This window comes from Brugia malayi (assembly GCF_000002995.4).
Source record: "Brugia malayi strain FR3 genome assembly, contig: Bm_v4_ChrX_scaffold_001, whole genome shotgun sequence".
NCBI lineage: Eukaryota > Metazoa > Nematoda > Chromadorea > Rhabditida > Onchocercidae > Brugia > Brugia malayi.
The window spans coordinates 16,622,048-16,641,949 of record NW_025062479.1 but is presented as its reverse complement, the minus strand read 5'-3'; the positions used below and the strand labels follow the sequence as shown (position 1 = coordinate 16,641,949).

The window sequence follows — 19,902 nt, the reverse complement described above, 5'->3', positions numbered from 1 at the left end:
CATGTTTTGAACAGAACAAGTGTCACAAGATTACATACAAAATCCTTCCCCTTAAACAATCAATTAAATAATAAAAGTTTGATATCTATTTCATTATTGAATAAATAAAGAGCAGAATAAGATCATGAGAAATGGTATATGATCTATTAATACCGAGGAATGGATCTACTTCCATATTTACGATATAACACCTGTAGAACATAATTAATAAGTTACCTTACATCTTACTTTACCCTTTCCCAATTTTCCAAAAAATTGCTAGCCTATGTTTAATAAGATTCCCCTAACATTTATCTAAGAAAAAAAAAATCACAGCTAAAAATATTTCAGTAATACTCGATATATGGTTATTGTTTGACAGTCAGATCCGCCTTAGTTTCTATAAAACGAGTAATCAAGAGTGATTAATGAAGTTGTGAAAAAAGAAAATAAATAAGTGAGAAATACACTAGAAGTAATTACAATATTACCTCAAGAACCAAAGATAGAAGCAAACACACAGCCACTAGATTATACAACGATGAGAAAAAGTGATTATCACATTATAGTTTAATCTTAACAAAGACCATCTCGAAAATGAAAATTTACATAAGATTAATAGGGAATAATTTGAATCTTGATATTTGTAACTAATAAATTTCAAATCCTCGAGTCAACAAATCCATAAAATCACAAACGCAAATTTATTTTTTCAGGACATTCCTTTAGAAATTTGAGGGTGAAAATGAAAATAATTTTAACAGACGATTCTAAAAAAATAATTTCAGTAATACAAACGAAAACAATTACAAAGAAAATAATTCCGGTAACAATTCATAATTTTCACCAAAACAAATACGAATATCTATTGAGAAATTGGTGAACATAAGTTTTCATGCAGCTATTCGTCATCCCATGAGAAAAAAGGAAAAGGTGCCACCACCAAAAAATAGGTGGTGTTAAAGCAACAATATTTTCCTTGTAATTGAAATCAATATAATTTTTGAATAGAAAGAAATGATATGGAAAGATCGTTTGTTATCCTAACATTCATTTTCAAAGAAGTCCAGCAAAAAACTTGGCATATATCTAAAAACGAGATTATCCTGATAACAACCATTGGATTAAATAAAGCAGCGTAAATTAATACAGTCTACTATTTCTTCATCCAAATTAAAATATTCCATAAACTTTTTGAGAAAGATCATGTAAACTTAAAAATAGATCCAAGGTTTCAATCTCACTTCTCTCTCTTTTCTGCAAATGAAATATCTTATGCAGTCATCGTTAAAATGTCACGCAATAGTTAGACTTCTAATAAGTGACGCTTTTGTTATATGATCGGGTAACTTTTTAATGTGAAAGAAACCAACACGAAATGGTATCATCATCAGTTAACAAAATTAGGACGGATAAGCCCCACCAAAAGTGAAAATCATTAACAAAACAAAAGCAAATAAAGAAGGAAGGAAAGAAAAAAAAAAAAAACTTACACCATCGTTCTGAAGAGTATTTGTAAGAGATAACTCTGGTGTTATCGTCACGGAAGTTGCTTCACAATTTACATGATCTTCAGTTAGAAATAGTGGTGGTTTATCATCTTTGGGTGCTGGGTTAAGCTAAAATTTTGCCGTTGGCTAACAGTTGAGGTTGGAAATTTTATAGCAAATTTCGCTGATAGTGGTGATGCAAATGCAATGCAAAAAGAAAATGTTATGCATTACCAGGCAAGTAGACTAAGTTTTCCCTAGAAAATTCTTCTATCCCAAATACCGAATCATTTAATAACCTCTGCTGCTTCAGAATTTCTGTTGCAATACGGCAGCCTCCCTAACTCAACATTTGCTTTCCTATCTTCCGTTGAATCTATTCTACTTGAGATCCTGCGAGTGAACCACCACTAAAATATAGAGAAATTTACATACGAATTTAACTGTCTTGGAACAATGAAAACTTCGCGAAACAAATAACTGCATCACTTCTCAAGACAAAATCCTCATTCACCAGCACTTATCTAAATTGTAATTTAAAATTGATAGTTTTTTACTCAGTATCTTAGTTTCTCAACTAAATTTTACTTTTTTCAAACTCACTAAAAAATGTCAAACTCAAGATGAAACACCAACCCCATCATCACTTTCTCTTTTCACAGACACTGCATGGAACATTTCATTCTCAGAATCATCATCGCTAGTATCTGTCTCTTGATCAACAATTAATGAGTCATTGCTAATATCAACCAACTGTTCAACTACAGAATTTCCATTACATAGGACTGAGCAATTTTCCACACAATTTTTGGGTTTACATGATGTAAGTTCTACTGAACAATCGCTACTTTCCACTTTCGCTGATTGTTCTGAAGATGGAAGAGTTCTTAGACTTAAACTTCAGATAATATGGAAGTACTTATTTGAAAATTTTAAAGCAATAGTCAGATAAAGCTAAAGGAAAAAAAAAGATGATGTTAAAAAATTAACGACGATATTAGAACTCTATCATAAAACTGAATATGGACCAGATTAAGAAACCAACCTTTTGTAGTTTTAAATCCATTAATATGATTCAAATCAACATTTCTTGACCCTTTGTCTAGTGATGCCATGCTTAAGCAATATAAATTAGTTGCTGCTGAACTATGTCCTAAATGTTACGGATGCAGCAAGCGAAGACACTCTCAAAAAATGTTCAAATACTTCGCACTGCTCGATAACTTACAATCGAATGAAAAAAGATATCCGATAGTTATGCTTTCAGTGAAACAGGAGGTACTAAGGTCTACCTAAATATCCTCATATATCAGGTCAAAAGACAACCACATGCTAAATGAAGCTGAGAGAAAAACAAACTTACCATACGTCTTTATTATCTTGGTAATTACTATAGCCAAACATTTCTGCTTTGCTCTTCGCCTCTTTAAAATCAAAATTTAATGAAGAGAGGGTAAAATCTTCATCTAATATATGAAAGTGTCGAACTTCCGTTGCGACTTGTTGTACTTCATTAGCAGCATTGAAATCAACCAATAAATTGCGATCAGTCACATCGGGAGGATTTGGATTTTGTAAAATCATTGTCTCATTGATACCACTTGCTGTTGCCGCACGAGATGTATCGAAATTAACAGCACTGAGTAGGTTTAGAGTAACCGGCGAGACTGCTGTGGGTTTTGGAAAAGCATTTGGTGAGGATACCTGAACTACTGAATAACTTTCAGTTTTGAAATTGACGCAATATGAGTGCAGTTATCCAAGGATAGTTTACTAACTCATACATTTTTTCTTTACGCTTAGAACATAAATAGATACCACTCTTACACATATGCAGCATTAGCAACAATCTTTTTGTCTTTTTCATCTTCATTTTCTTCTCTCTTCTTTCCCCATTTTAATGGTCATGAAAATTTCCTACCGATTATTAGAGTCCAAATATTGATCCGAGAACTGTTGTCGTATTCAATTAAACGTACCGTTAAAGGTTTATCATCGAATTCAATAAGTTGGTTTGAGTTGTCTAGTTGGTCATTAGTAGATGCGTTCACTTCCAAGGCACTGGTCGAGACATCAATAGTAACAGAGCCTTGAGTCTTTATAACCTTAATACTTTGCAATTTAAATAAAATTTCTTTTCTCCTTCTCTGAATATTACTTACTGAATGTAAATATATAAACAATATTATTTAATTCGTTCCATTAAAAACGCTTATGAAGCAATAAAATAAGCAAATCTAATTATCGATTAAAGAGAAAATAATTAAAAAAAAGTAATTTATTAAAGAGAAAATATTTACAGTATGATCAGAAAGCTGCTCCTGCGCTATTAAATCACCACTGACGATGGCATCCAAACTATTGAGACTATACACTCGATACTTGTATTTACGATTCGGTAATTCTGGACATGCACGAAAATACCATTTTGAGCCTAAGCGATACACATCCTGAATGTGTACAGATATTTTTCTAAATGTATATGGACGATAAATGCCACTAATTAATTAGCAATATTTCTCTTAGAAAACTCCACTTTTTTTTCACTTATGTACAGTTAAAGTTTCTGAATACAATGGAAGAACACAATGATGTAAAATAAATATATCATCTCAAATTATTATTATACATTAGATCGACACCTCGACAGTGATTCATCATATGATCAGACTGAAGACACATTTTTCTTAAAATATTACAGAATCAAACTTCTACCTCACATCCTGTCACCGTATATGACGACGAATTGACTCGCATTTCATAGGGGTAAAACATATCACCACATATTTGCTTATCGTCTTCGTCGACTGGCGTAAGGATAACACCTCGTCCGATATACTGCAAAATTTTCATAACTATTACAGAAAAGGAATGAAATCTAAATGTAATCAACTAAATATTGAGATGCTAAAAGAAACAAGAACCTCCTTTATCACTGCAAAACCTTCTCGATCCCGCCCAAAGCGTTGCACACTCAGTGCAATCTTTTTGACTGAAGGATTTGTAAATTCACGGATCCACGGTGGTGCACTCAAGATTCTTCCTTCTACGGAACGTCCAATAGTTGCAAATTCTGGCAACTCTACCTAAGAATGTTTTAAAATGTCAAAATCTGGGATATTTTACGCTTCTGGGCATATTTTTTGTCATGTTTTAACATTGCTGAGTTTTTTTCGAACTTCATATATTAAAATTCTTTGTGGAATTTGGAATTTGTAGAGGTAATTCAGAAGTTAAGCAGGTCATAAAATGTTGAAAAAAACTTACATCTGTGATAACTGAGTTCTTCTTTGCCATAAATGCTGAAGTAACCTCTTCTACTGGGAAGACCTGCCGAGGGAGTGCAACTAGCTCGTGATTAGTTATCAGAGCAAGTGGTATTTCGCAATCATCTTGTATTACTACCATTGGTACCAGTTCCGCTAAAAAACATACAATGAGTTAAGTAAAAAATTCACCAATAGTACTGCTCGTCTAAAAAATCAAAATTCAAACGTACGCTTATGACCAGCCTCCGTACTTGGCCTTATAGAGGTACATGTCAATATCACGTGAATGTTATGTTTTAGCTCTTTTAGATTAACACCTCCCTCTACTTCGATTTCCACCTGAAATCCCCCTTTGTATCAATAAACCTGACATCGATTTAATGACAATCTAACAGTAAAGCCAACCGTAAACATCATTAAATATTAAAAAATATTTCCCCAATAGTTTTAATAATAAATTATTACATGTGCATCAGGTAAATTATATTTACGTATGCTGACCTCAGGCATGTATTAAATAAGGCAATCACTTGAGGAATACAATCGTGGTACAAAAAATTTGACAAGTGCAATATGAGAATGAAAAAAAAAGCATACCACTGCTCCAGCTTGAAAAACATCTGCAAGATTATCGGTGATTACACTCAGCGGTGCATCATTAACCAGAGTAGAGAGCGAAAAATAAATATGAACATTTGGTGTGGAAAAATTAGATTGACTAAGGATACGACCATAATCTCTTTGTACTTCCAGAATTAATCCTGTTTCCCTCACCAATTCCGGAACTGAAATTATATTATCCAATTTTTCTCGGAAAATACATCAGTAATTATTGCTTTTTGTCTTTTCTGTACCAATTTTGACGATATTTAAGCTCAAATAACTTACTTGACCAAGCATGATTCCGTTGAGCGAAATGCCTGCGATTCAGACCCAACGAAGTACCACCAGTAGCATTAAGTGCCGATCGTCTAGGTCCAACATTACACTGCGAATGTTCCTGATCTGGAAAATGATGTCCTCAGCTTCTTGCAAGGGTACGCTACAATACAAAATACATAACCAGAACTTCAACATATTCAAACAAATAATTTCATCTCTTCCTTTCTAAGAAACAAAAAGAGAACAAAAAAAAAGCAAAAATTTCGAATCCTTTTTATTAAGAAAATCAGCAATCAAGATATTACTAAAATCATCTGTAGAAGAACCGAAATCGGACTTTCAGTGGAATAAATGGAATATTCTAATTTCCGCCTACCTCTCCCACAGAAATCATGAAAAGAACTAACGATGATAACTGCAGCGATTGCTGAAATTATTGCTACGATACATCGACTATGAACACGTCTCCTATTATGTATCGATCTTCCTGACAGCACTGCTAAATTTCAGTCAACTGATTCTGCGGCTAAACTTAAGCAACTATTTTTCCAAAAAAGTGAGAATTCAATAGAATGGAAATATATCCGAGATGGAAAGGATAAAAATAGCGGCAACACAAAAACTAATGATGTAACAGACCGCACACAGATACACAGCTTCGAATGATTGTAAATTTCTCTGGTAAGCAGCAAATAAATACGAATTCAATCAGTTCTCAGGTCACTCTGAGATATGGTTATAACTGCAGCAAATTTTAGAATCTTAATTATATATTGTATATAAACATTCTTCTTTCGAATCTATACAGATGCTCCCTGAATCCTCTATTCCGATCAGGATAAGGCAACAATTTCAGAAAGTTCTAATAAACCCATCTGGACTCCTACCGTTTCATGTTCTCGTCTCTCTACTCTTAAACATCGGAGCGACGGTTATATTATGAAAGAATAAAATATGTACATCTCCTGTGGATAACGTCAAGCAGAAGTCAAAAAAAAAAAAAAAAAAAAAAAAAACGATTAATGCAAAAAGTTCAAATTTATTTCACATGTTTAATTGAATCGATCTCAAGTTATTTTTCAATGACATCAAAATTCGAAGACAAACAATCTTTAGTCAACCCTATTCCAGAAATCTTCAAAAATTTCTGGACATTCTACTCTCAGAATTTCTAGACAGCCTTACCATTTTCTTAATAAAACTAAGTAAAACAGCTACAGCATAAATAAATCCGCCCTGGTCCATAACTTTTTCATACCGTCCGCGTTATGCAGAAGCCTAAAGACCGGTTCGATTGGTTCGTGTTGATCTACTAATGCGCTGGTCGTGAGTGTGTGGCACTGTTTAGGTTGAAGAAGGGTTACGTTCGAGACTTGTCTTACGTTCGAAGTGCGCTGGTTCAATGGGAAGTGTTAAAGCGATATTTTGACTTAGTGCGTATGTTCTGTCCTGTATGTGAAGCGTACATGATGCATTGCGAGTTTCTTGTATTTAGTATTACATTAAATTATAAAAAATACGTAACATTCAGATTGGATTGTTAAAATTTTTCAACTTTAGAGTGTAGGATGGGATTCGTGAAGGTAGTCAAGAACAAGGCCTATTTCAAACGTTACCAGGTGAAATTGAAGCGTAGACGTGAGGGTAAAACGGATTACTATGCGAGGAAACGTTTGACTGTGCAAGACAAGAATAAATATAACACTCCAAAATATCGTCTTATTGTGCGTTTCACCAACAGAGATGTTATCGCTCAAGTAAGTCAAGTTGCTTTATTCTAAGTTGATCTAGTTGTATTGAGGTAATCCACAACTGTGGAAGCCAAGGGATGAAATCAGATGCATATGATTCCATAATCTATTTCTTTTTCATCATTTCTGTAATGAAGATGTGTAATGTTTGAGTAAACGCTGTCTTATCATTGTAGGTACGGAATATTATTATACATGCTCGGAATTTTATGTTACATATTCCTGGATAGTATTTGCACTGTAAAAATTCTCTTTAGTATTATTTAGAGCTAGATCATTTTACTATAGTGTTGTGCATCAACAGCATCAATTTAAATTCTAGATCGCATATTCTCGAATTGAGGGTGATGTAGTCGTATGTTCTGCATACTCACATGAGTTACCGCGTTATGGGATTAAGGTTATCTTTGCTTTGTTTGTGGTCAATCATTATTTATAAAATTTGTAACTGGATAGTATTTATGTTAATTCAGCGGCGTACTTGTTGATTTAGATTGATTTTTATAGTTCAAGTTTAGCATGAATTGCATGATTTCTCAAAAACAAGAACATTATATAGTATTCATGCTGCGATTTGTAATGTAGCGTTTGCGTTACATATAGTTAGTGAGGATGGTTAAACTTTCGAGACAGGATACAGCTTTAATAATTTTCGGACTATATGATGGATGTAAAAGAATGAAGACAAATTTGTCGTTTTTAGGTAGGCTTGACCAACTATGCATCAGCTTATGCCACTGGTTTATTGTTGGCCCGACGTCATTTGCTCAACATCGGTCTAGCAGAAGCATACAAAGGTGTGGAAGAAGCGACTGGTGACGATTATAATGTTGAAAAGGAAGGCGAACGAGCACCTTTCCGAGCTGTTCTCGATGTTGGGTTAGCGCGCACTGTTACAGGCGCTAAGGTTTTCGCGGTCATGAAGGGTGTTGCCGATGGTGGTATCGATGTTCCACATAGGTGTGTATCATCTCATAATGGTCCTTTTTGATATATATATTGATTCCACGTTTTGGAGCAATTCTTCCATGATAATTCGTCGTTTGGTAGCCAGTCATTCTATGTTATTTAGATTAGATTATGATTAAAAGTTGATTTAAAAGTGATACGGTGTTTTTTCAGTGAAACGCGTTTCTTTGGTTATAATTCGGAAACCAAATACAATGCTGAAGCACATCGTGATAGAATACTTGGAAAACATGTTGCCGATTATATGGCACTATTGAAGGAACAAGATGAAGATGCATATAAGCAACATTTTTCGCGTTTTATTGCTGCCAACATTAGTGCAGATGACGTAAGCTTTTTACTTTTTTTATTTTTTATTGCTGACAACTTTTTTACCTAAACTATAGATATTGAATAATTCCTGTAACCAACACTAATGTTTGGCTTTTTACCTGGTGTTAATATGCAATAGATTGTGTACTTGCAGATTGTGGATATGTATAAAAAGGCACATGAGGCTATTCGTAAGAATCCAGCGAGAGAACCTAAAGAGCCAAAAGAGGTCATTTTTTGCTTTTTCGCTCTTCATCATATATTATATGAACTTCGGAGATTGTTGCGATATTGTTTCTAAGGTGCTTCATGGTGTATGTAGTATTTCTTTACTTTGATTATTAATTTCAGTTAATATTTTCAGGTGACAAAGAAACGTTGGACGGCGAAGAAGGGATCATTGGCAGTACGCAAGAATCGCGTTAAAAATAAGAAAGCATATCTTAAGATGCTGAAAGCACAACAGGAAGCACAATAATTAATTCACAAGTCATTTTGTTGATGTCATCGTACATCTTTAAGAATTATAAGATTGTTGTTCGCTATATAAATGTTAAGTTTTGTTTGTTGACAAAAACAAAAAAATATACACCATTATTGGATTGTAACTGTGAGATCATTTTAAATTATTTCGAGGTAGGTGATGAAAATGAAAGCTGGTAAAGATAATGCGGATCTGATAGTTTCAGTTTGATAACTTGGGGTTCACACTATTGTATGGGTAAGAAACCGCGGCTACTGCTCTTCGAGATGGGACACAGAGTTTGGAATTTGGCTAGGAAATCTCGTAGTTCTCTCAACTAATTTCTACATTTTGATCAAGATGAAAGCATGTGTTAGTGTTGGTTGGGTTACAGTGTCCAGAATTGGTTCGGGTGTGGTCTTAGAGACCTTGTTACAGTTGATGTTTTAGCATGTGCCCAGTAGAAGGCAAGAATACAACCGAACGGATTTGAAATCACAAGCCAAGGATAGAAGCGATGCAAATAAAGATGATGTGTATTAAGTGGGGTTGAATAGTTTTAAAAGTTGTAAGTTTCCACTGGGTGGTTCTTATTTAACAATGCCGATATATTACGACACGACTGGGTAAGCTGTGCTGTGTTAAATATCATCAATTAATGGGATTAATTTAATTTCAAAAAGTCCCGGTTATTGGTTCTATTCTGTTTTGTACTTTCATTATCACATATCAGAATTACCTTTTTGGTTCTTTCAATTGAATCATTTTGTTATTAGGAAATATCACAAGAAAAGAAAGATATGTTCCGAAAAGAAAAATGAGCAATAAACGATGATCCATGGAAATGTAACATCTAATCTTAATTATTGTTCGCATAAATTTATAAGAAAGTGTCAGGTGAACTATGACCCCAATAATTATAATTACAATTCACATGTGAATACATTTTATCGTTTTTATAGAAGGAAGACAACAATAAGTATAGGAATGTGTTAATTTTCGTGGGATAAAGGGCAATAACTTCATTGAAGAAGGAAGAAAGAGGGAGAGAGAGAGAGAGGAAGAGAGAGAAGGACGCAACAAGGAGAAACATTTAATTGTTATTACTGTGAGGAATTTCAATTTTTTGTTTGTCAATTTTTTTACAAGTTCATTTCAGTTATTTAAAAATTTTTTGTTTAATATACTATACCACTTCTACTGATTATTTTAAATGCCATTTCGATTCCGCAGTACGGTTTACTTCAGAGTTACAAATCCTTTTTCATTCTTCACTGGAGATTAACCATACAAAAAATCGACTCTTTTGAAGCAAATCTAAAGAAATGTGAGTGTTACATTTGAGTAATTGTATGTTTCGTCCAAGAAATTTGTTACAGAGAGCTATTTGACTGGATTTTAAAAATCAAAAGGTTCAATTTTGTATAGTTTCACTTAAACCTTTTGTTTACTTTTGGTTTTTAAGGAATTACAGAATTACTGATATGTAGGAGCACTTTGAAGTAAATGTTTGGAATTAAATCAATTAATTCCATTGAAGTTGGAGATATAGATAAAAAATATTATGAAATATATAACAGTCTACTGCAGTTTTGATTTTCATTTTTTTTGCTACAGCTAAAATTTTTATCATTTTTAAAACTTGATTGTTATTGTTTACATTTTGATTGTTGTATTCTCAACAATCAAATCGTTGGGTGAATATTTTTCCAATTTCCAACTTTCAAGTTAAATGATTTAAAATTAAATGTTCACTTTAGATCTTACATTATGCAGAATTCAACTGATGTGATATTTCAAATCAAAATTTAGAAATTCGAAAATTTCTTAGTTAAAATGACTGAGTAGAAATAATTATTTTCGACTACTTACACATACCGTTAAATATAGCACTTCATAGAAGGGTCATTATTAGGCGACGAGATGTCGCATCGTTCGGAAGATTCATTCATGGGAAAATATTTCTTGAGAATGTAATGAGACCTCACACACTCTGTGAACTCACCGACAAAAGTAATAATGGAAGTACCAGTAGTGACCATAACTGTAATTCCAAAAAATGTTCTGCTTCACAGTGACTGGATGATAAACAATTTTAATTTATGAATTAAAATATTTCTTTGATAACAATGATTTAATGAAAATGGAAGATAAGTTTAAGGGTAAAAATAGGGTAAGGAAATAAGGAAATGATGTTGAATGATATGTGAAAAAATAAAGTCATGTGCCTAATTTAATTTCTAACTGGTGTAAAATAATAGTTTTAATAATAATAATAAATAGTATTTTATGTGACAGTTTGTAGTAATTTGCTGAATTTTACTTACCCTTTAATAATCCATTATTTCATTTTACTTCTCACAATAGTGTCATCGACTAGCAATTCAAAAAAATTTGATTCGGATTAAATTCCTATCATGCTTGTTGGAATAGATTTAAGGCAAATCAATTAGTTCAAGTTGTTCGCAAATTAGCTCAGCAAATTAATTAAGAGATCAGTGTGGAAGTGAAAAAAAAAATGTAAAATCATATTTTATATATGAAAACAATATAATAATATGACTTGAAGTATTACAGAGAATTTTTGTTTTTGTTTTTTTTTTTGAATTTTCACAATGATGAATAGATTTTAAACGTCGTTATGTATAGTACAATTTATGCACAAGTGCAAGTTAAACTTCAAATAGTTTTTAAATTGTTAAATTTGGAATTTAACAAAAAAGGGAAATGTGACATTTCCACAGTAAGAAAATAATTGAATTTGTTCCAAGTGCACATTCCCATGAAATTATAACTTGCAAATTGCAAGAATAACATTTTTGCATTTAACCTTATGTGATTTTTTTCCTATGCCTCACTTATTTGCGTATCGATTAATATTCATTTTTTTCTTTGCATCATATAAGTTTTACTATTGCTTTATTTACTTACTGTTTAAATTTTTTCTCTTTTATTACCTTTTGAATTATTGAACAAGTTCTTCCAAATATTTTAATCCGTTTATATTGGTAAGCAATTAGAATAATTATGTAACAAATGATTTTTCTATCTTCCAAAATATCAGATTCCTAATTTTTAAAAATTCATTTAAAACAAAAAAAAGGAAAACTTTTCAAGTGGGTAATTGATGATAAGAAAGGATTATATAATGAAATAACTGCTTTAAGTATTTTTAATACTATAAAATTAAAGATCTCAAATTCACCAAGAAAATATTTCTACAATTGATTGTCACTTATCATTTATCTATTTTAATATGAAACTTTTCATTTATCACCTAATCATCTAATTAATTAACTTCCACTTTCAAATATTTCATAATAAAGAAAAACTTCAAAAACTTATCGATTAGGAAATATTTTATCTTAGCTGATATCATTTGTCGTTTAACACCAACAGTCAAATATTTCAGCGTATTGGTCAGCCTAAAGTAGTACTTGTTGATAACTGATAAATATCAATGTATCACAAGTCCATCTATTATCAACAATTATTCTTCTTACTTTCGTTATCATCAATTTTTTTTTCTTCCTTGAAAATACTGAGTACTTTAATTATTTCTTTTAAAACTAAGATGGTAGCAATCAAATGATTATGATGGAAATATTGTGAATATAATCTAAATCATATTGTTTATTTTACACCTTCCCCTTCTAAGAAAAACAATGATGAAGTTGAGAAGCATTACAATTGTTGACAAATATAACAGAAGCATGCATGCATATGATGTTACCGGCGCCAGATTAAACTACTGGGTAGTGAAAGCAGGGATTATCCAATAAATCCATCAAGAAAAATGAATCTCGTAACCGACAATGTTTTAATATAATATTCTTCCATATTTATACTCTCTCTAATATTTGCATCAATCTTTTCGTCTTTTTCTTTTTTTTTTTTCACACAAACTATAAAAGATGAAGTAGAAAGAAAGTTGAGCTAATAGATGACATTCAATACAATGTTAACCTTTAAACTTTGACCCATTAATGTTCCCAGCATATTCTTTCATTCCTAACTTTAACATTTCATTAGACTGATAAGATTATTCATTTATCTTTTGTTAATTTATTCCATTTCTAAAAATGATCAGATAAGAAAGCAAAGAAATCTACAGTTTATAATTTTTACCATACTTTATTTGCATTTGTCAAAAGCAAGAATTAAATCCTTTGAAGGACATCAATTCATAATCGAAAAAAAAAAGAATGGGATTAAAGAACCAAATCAAGCATAATAATTATTAAATAAGATCATGTAACAGCCCGGAAGTTAGAAACAAAAATTTAAATCATTTAAGACAGTTCGTTTCAGAAGTTAAGGACAAAAAATTTAAATTAGTTAGGGTGGTTCATCTTTTTTTTCCCTTTTTTCAGTGTCTCATCAATCATTCACTATGACAAATTCCATTAAAATGAGCCGAATAATTTGTAATTATCTCAAACTGCATGATTTAAACAATTAGTTAAGCAGGGATAGGCTTATTTAACCATCGCTTGATTCACTTATTTGTGTATATCAAAATTAAAATGATAATATCGCTGTTTCTTTTTTCTTTTCTTTCCTTATAATATTATGGTTTTAAAAATGTGATCAAAGAACTAGAAACTATTGATTGAATAAATCATTCGATGACAATCAAACATTTAATTGTTTGATGAATAAGCGATAACTGAATAATTTAAAGGTTATTAAACGATCGAAGCTGTTTTATTAATAACAAAATTACAACACTGCCTGAGAAAGTTGTTAGCATAAATGTCAAAGTATGAAGGATGTATTCCACAAATCTTTTCCTCAATTGTCAGATGATCTAAGCTATTAAATTTGTGATTATTTTGGATGAGAGAGAAATTTATTCCATCATTCATTCCTATCCCTTCTATAATTCGATCAATTTAATATAATGTTTGAATTTTCCTGTCATTGCTGATTTAATAATGCAAAATCTTTTATTAAATTTTAGCAAATTTTGATCAAATAATTGAAATATTTCTTTTTGTTTCTATTGGTCAGATTTCATCAAAACAGAACAAAATGATGGATAAAAGTTATCCGTGGATATCATTCATTGCTATTTGAGTTTAGTGTAATGAACAAATGATATATGGTAAAGAAAATTTTTCAATTTTTAATTTTAAATCTACCGTATCCCTTATTATTGGTAGATTTTGATCAATATCAATTCTCATGATTTTTGCTTTAAAATGCTTAACGTTTTGAAATAATCAAGTAATCCTTCGCCTTGAAAATTGCCACTCATTATCTTTAATCTTTAATTAATGCACCAGTTAGGATTCAATAAATAAAATATTCACAAAAAAAGAAGTAAACAAATTTTTTCTCCAAAATTTTAAATACAAATTTGCCATTAATCAATATTTACTTATTATTCACATTTGACTTATATTTATTTAATTTTTATTATTTAATATTTCATCATTTGTTTAAATAAAGCTAATGTTGAGTATTAAAAATAAATTCATTATTATTAAATTCAATTTATTGGAAACTTTGCTTCCATTCATTTTCATCTTACAACAGATGAACAGACAACTGTTATTTTATTTATCTAAAACATCAAAAAAAAAAAAAAGTAGTTAAACTACTTTGAAAAAGTGATGGGTTAGAGGTTGGGGATGGGAAAACTTGATAGGATTTGATAATGAAAAGAATACCTACCCGGGTAACGGGGAGAAAAAAAAAATTTTTTCAGGGAATGATTATTATGCGAAAATAACATCCCACCCCAATGGTACTATTACAATAATATTATTACGGGTTTTAAATCATAGCAAATAACTTCCTCACTCGTAGAATAATACTTCTATTAATCGTATAATAGTTATTGTACATATACTGTGAGATTATTAACATTTTCCGGTTTTAATCGATTAGAAAAAATAAACGAAAAATAAAACTTTTTTTTTCTTGCTTTTTTTTTGGGAAAAATTTTTTTCTATTTTTTTTTACTTTTCACATTTTCAATCATCCATTCATGTCGATTTGTTAGAAAAAAATGGAAAAAATAAAACAAAAAAAGAAGGAAATTACTGATTTTTCTTTTTTCTTTTTTATATTATTTGAAGACCTTGGAATAAAATATATACTTCGCAGTTGCTAAGTTTTTTTTTTCTATTTTTTCTGTACTTTATTATTTTCACATACTTTAACGGTTTTTTTGGAAAAAAAATCACGAAGTTCCAAATCCAATTTTAAACGTTGTGTTTGAAGAGGAAAAAGAGATGAAGAAAAAGCTGAAGTAGTGATTAAAGAAACCAAAGTAATTTAAATAACAAATTAAATATAGTACGGTAGTTTTTCACTGATTCGTAATCCTGTTTTTTTAATAGCTTACCTACTATTTACTTCTTTTTTTTTGTAATGAAGTTTAAATTTCAATTTAAATTGCTCTTTAATTAATTATTCATTTAATCTTATTTGTTTACTTATAGATTATCTTTTTAATTTAATATATAATTTTGCAGCAGTATTTTTCAGAGAAAAAAATGTAAAGTGTAAGGGAATGAAATAATAATTCCTTCTTTTTCACAAAAATTCTTCCATTTATTATTAATAATACTGATAAAAGAAAAAATTTAATTCAGCAAAGGAAAATTTTATACAAATTTCCATATTATTGCTATACTTTTGATAACAGTACTTTTTTTTGCTAAAGATTATAATTTTATGAAATCCATTAAAGTATGAAATTGATTTAAAAATTGTGTTAAAATATTTTCCATAAAATATAAACAAAAACCCAAATAAAGTCTATGAAAATTGCGAGTAAAATTTAGGAACGAATTAAGGTAAAGAAATTAACTCTGACAAAAATATTACTATCTTCATTTTCTGTTTTTTTCATCATTATTAAATTTATGTTTTCTTCTGTTATTTCATAATCATCTTAAGTAAAGCTTCTTGTGATACTGCAATACTTCTCCTATGAATCTATCGAATAGATCATTTCATATTTTATTTTATAGATCGATGAACATATCTTTTTCCTATATAAAATTATGTTTTCTTTTCCTTCCTTTCCTCTTTAAAGTTATTTCGTCATTCGTAAAATTATGCTCATCGCTGTTATGCAACCGATTATCGTTACTACATTGAATCATTTACTAATTTTATGATTATCACAATTTTACAGAATTCGGTTGAAGTTGTGACATCACTTAATTCTATCTCATTTGTTAAAATTGTGATAGAATAATTTCTGCTATCACTTGCGGATTTTTGATTAATTGATGAATAAATTATATAATGAAAAATTCAATTATTTACTGACTTTACAATTTTACATCACTAAAATTTTGCATATTTAAACGAAGTGTTAAATTTAAGTAATTAATTAAACTTTGCAGAATTCCGAACTGGAAATTAGCTATTACACTTAAGTAAACTTGATCACTGTCATGCGATATTCCTATCAATCATTAAATAACCATTTCCCATCATCCTGTTGATTTCATATCGTGCAATAATTCATATCAATAGAGATAAACCTTTGAAGTTGCTGTTAAGAGGTAAGCGAAAAGAGAAGTGAAAGTGAACATATTGAATAGATTATATCTATCTGTTTTAACTTCCCGATTTACCATTTCCGATTAGTGATACTTCCCTCTTCCGGAAATCAACAAGTATATCGTCTGTTTTATTGTAACAAATTACCATAATTAATTGGGTGAGTAGTGAAATTACCTCATGCTGTTCCACTCATTTGTCCAGCGGGGGGCTCAATATTGTCATTGTTGTCGTTTACCCATCCTTTTACCTGCTCTTCCTCTTCCTCCTCTTCCTTCTCCTTCTCCTTCACCTTTCCCTTCTTCCACTTCTTGTCTTTCATTGTCCGAACTTATTCATTCATTCATTCACCATATTTAGATTTGTTTATTTTATCAATTCAAACTTCTATTCCAATTTACTAATACCATATATGCCTCTCTTTATTTGCACTTCTATGTGTGTGCGTGTGTGTGTGTGTTTGTCATGTAGTTGACAAATGCAAAGGATACGGTAACATGGTGGTGACACCAATCTACCTCATCATCTATCGATGACACCATTTTTCATTTTTACCGTCAAATAAATTTAATTCTTCTTTATTTCCTCTTCAAAAAAAAAAAAGAAACTCTTAAACGATGCCAACTATAATAAATAAACTTTGCATGAAATGAATTTAAACAATTGAATGCATTTATTCATTATTAACATATATTTTCGCAATTTCAACATATTCGGAATGATTCAAGAAACATGAGAAAGATATATGAAATGGGATTCTTTTGATAACTGCAGTCGTTTTTTAAATTATTTTTAAGTAATATGATATCAACCACTGATACTGAAATTAGGAAAGTATAGTGCACTACTTAAAATTTGCTATATAATCATAGAAAGATTTATAGCTATTATTCGTTTGTCAAACTTAAAATTATTTCCAAATGGCTAGTTTACCATATATACAGTCTAGGACATTTGGTGGAAGAGAATTCTGAAACTATACTGACCATCAATTTCGCATTAACTAATGCAAATATTCCCTAAAATTCCGAAAGATTACCTTTTCCGCCTTAATTCGGATTATTAAATTCGTCTTTCTTATTATCTTAATTTTAGTGTCCAACTTTCACTTTCATTAAACACATATTTTAGTACTCATCACTGATGATGCAACAATTAGCAGTGGCTCATTAAGATTCCACAGGATGGCGCCGATCCATCATTAATATTACTACAAAATACCAAAACTCTAAACATTCTATACTAAATTTTTGTTTCATTTCTTCAGTCCGAGCTTTTATTTCATTTTCATATTTCAGTTCTATTACAGCATTTGTCTTATTTGAAATTTGAAGTTATAATGCTATCAAACTTTATGGTACATTTTAACCATCAAATAAAAAAAAAAAAGGTTGCTTATCAAGTTTTTCAAAAGTAATATTCCAATTTTTATCCTCTTTTTAACCTCTAAATATTTCGTAATTTGTCCAACTTTTTAGAAACTTACTTTCTAAGCATGTTATTGATTTTTTTCTTTTGAAAAAAAAATGAAAGTTTGTAATATTTTTAAAGAAGCATTCAGTGGAAAGAGAGCAATTTGCAATTTCTCTGGAAATTTAACAAAACTATTAAATTTTTCTCTCAAAAAAATTAATTAGTAAAAACTTAAAATCAGTAAAAAAAACTTTACCTCCATATTTCTAATTAATGATGAAAGCAAATCATAGGCGAACAAATCGTTATCCGTTTGTTCTTAACATTTTCTTGAATTGTTCAATGATTGGTTACAAACAGTTTATTATAAATGAACATTCAGTTTTGCTAAACATAACACAATGGCTATTTAAAAATTGGACTTTTTGAAATTATCAAAGTTTCCATTTCCTGATTTAAATAAACAAAACCATTTGTTAAACAAGGCTGAAGCGCACCGCTGAAGCTTTTAAAGATATCCAGAAAATATATTAGAGCTTGCCTTTTTGTAGATCGGACACAATGGTCAATCAGTGCAAATCCTTAATAATCAGCAAAGTGGGAAAAATTCTTTCAGATCATAAAATAATCATAAAACCTGGAAATAAACTTCTTAGAACATCAACGCAAAGCCTAAAATTAAAATCTTTCCGGGACAGCATATTAGTATCAAAATTATCACCTAAATGATAAGTTTAATAAATTGAAATTATAAAATTCATCCTATCATTTCGAGGTAAGCATTTAAACTCACTACTGATAATTGATTTCATCACAATAATCATTCATCATAGCTCCCACCTTTTCTTAATTCAAAGATTGACGTTTTTCTTCTTGAAACAATTATTTTACAACGAACTGATTTGTGCATTGATTGGTACATATAACAGATCAATCAGTACGGTTTCATAGATTTTTTAAGAAATTTCAAATTCTAACAAGCTAAACAATCAAAGAGAAGCAATGTCAATTTTCCTTTTTTTGATTTCACCGTTTTTCTCTCCTTTCTCCTCGCATTCTTTTCCGTTTTTTGAAAAATTAAATTTCTACAAGTACTAACAAACAATATGAAAGTCAACTACAGCAAAGCGATGATTTATTCGCCCTTCAGTTGTCGGGGCGGTCTTCATCCGACCGAGGACCAACCCCTCACCTCCTCCCGCCCGCCCGTCCTCGTCCCAGTCCATCCATCCATCTGTGATGCTCTTCTGTCGTTGATGTTCTTTTTGCTGCATGTTGCTCGACCTATTCCTCTTGCAAAACTGCAATTTACTCGCACTATTCAACACGCACACGCACGCAGATACACAGACAGACAGACAGACAGACAGACAGACACACACCCTCTTAGACAGAGTTATTTCTTAGAACACAATCTAATCTATCCTTAAATGGATGGTGATGGCATGCATGCTTGTCTCTTAATATATGTTTTACCTGTCATTTTTTGTTTCCTGAAGTTGCTGTCATTCCGGCGATTTCACTCACATTTATATGTTTCCTTTACTAGCATCTAATTATACTAGAATTACTAATTTTCATGTATGTTTATGTGTATGTGAAAGCTATATAACACATATTTCTGCTCTATTCCAGAAAAGTTTTTGTTTCAGAAATCAGAAATTTCGGAAAATTCTTTTTTGCTATTTGAAAATTATTTAATGAATAATTTTGTCTTACAATCCGGTAGTAATGGCGTGGACATTTCTATGCGCCTTCATTAATATTATGTGCTGTTGTATTGATAAATAAGAATTCGATTTAATCAATGTCAATTTCTACAGGGCTATTTGATGAATGCTCAAATA

General features: G+C 30.7%; 2 protein-coding genes across 2 annotated transcripts; one reads left to right on the top strand and one right to left on the bottom strand.

The window, feature by feature from the left end:
• Positions 1-1,035: 1,035 nt before the first annotated feature.
• Positions 1,036-6,070, bottom strand: Bm9496 (Uncharacterized protein; the record flags this gene model as incomplete). Its single annotated transcript, XM_001897822.1, has 15 exons — positions 1,036-1,068; positions 1,473-1,598; positions 1,769-1,879; positions 2,106-2,338; positions 2,515-2,585; positions 2,833-3,173; positions 3,449-3,574; positions 3,770-3,919; positions 4,185-4,307; positions 4,394-4,555; positions 4,737-4,891; positions 4,969-5,077; positions 5,336-5,523; positions 5,627-5,743; positions 6,028-6,070. The coding sequence occupies 15 exons, from the start codon at positions 6,068-6,070 to the stop codon at positions 1,036-1,038; spliced, it is 2,088 nt and encodes a 695-aa protein (XP_001897857.1).
• Positions 6,071-7,188: 1,118 nt separating this feature from the next.
• Positions 7,189-9,130, top strand: Bma-rpl-5 (Uncharacterized protein; the record flags this gene model as incomplete). Its single annotated transcript, XM_001897821.2, has 6 exons — positions 7,189-7,377; positions 7,694-7,771; positions 8,075-8,331; positions 8,494-8,668; positions 8,807-8,881; positions 9,017-9,130. The coding sequence occupies 6 exons, from the start codon at positions 7,189-7,191 to the stop codon at positions 9,128-9,130; spliced, it is 888 nt and encodes a 295-aa protein (XP_001897856.1).
• Between the last annotated feature and the right edge of the window lie 10,772 nt (positions 9,131-19,902).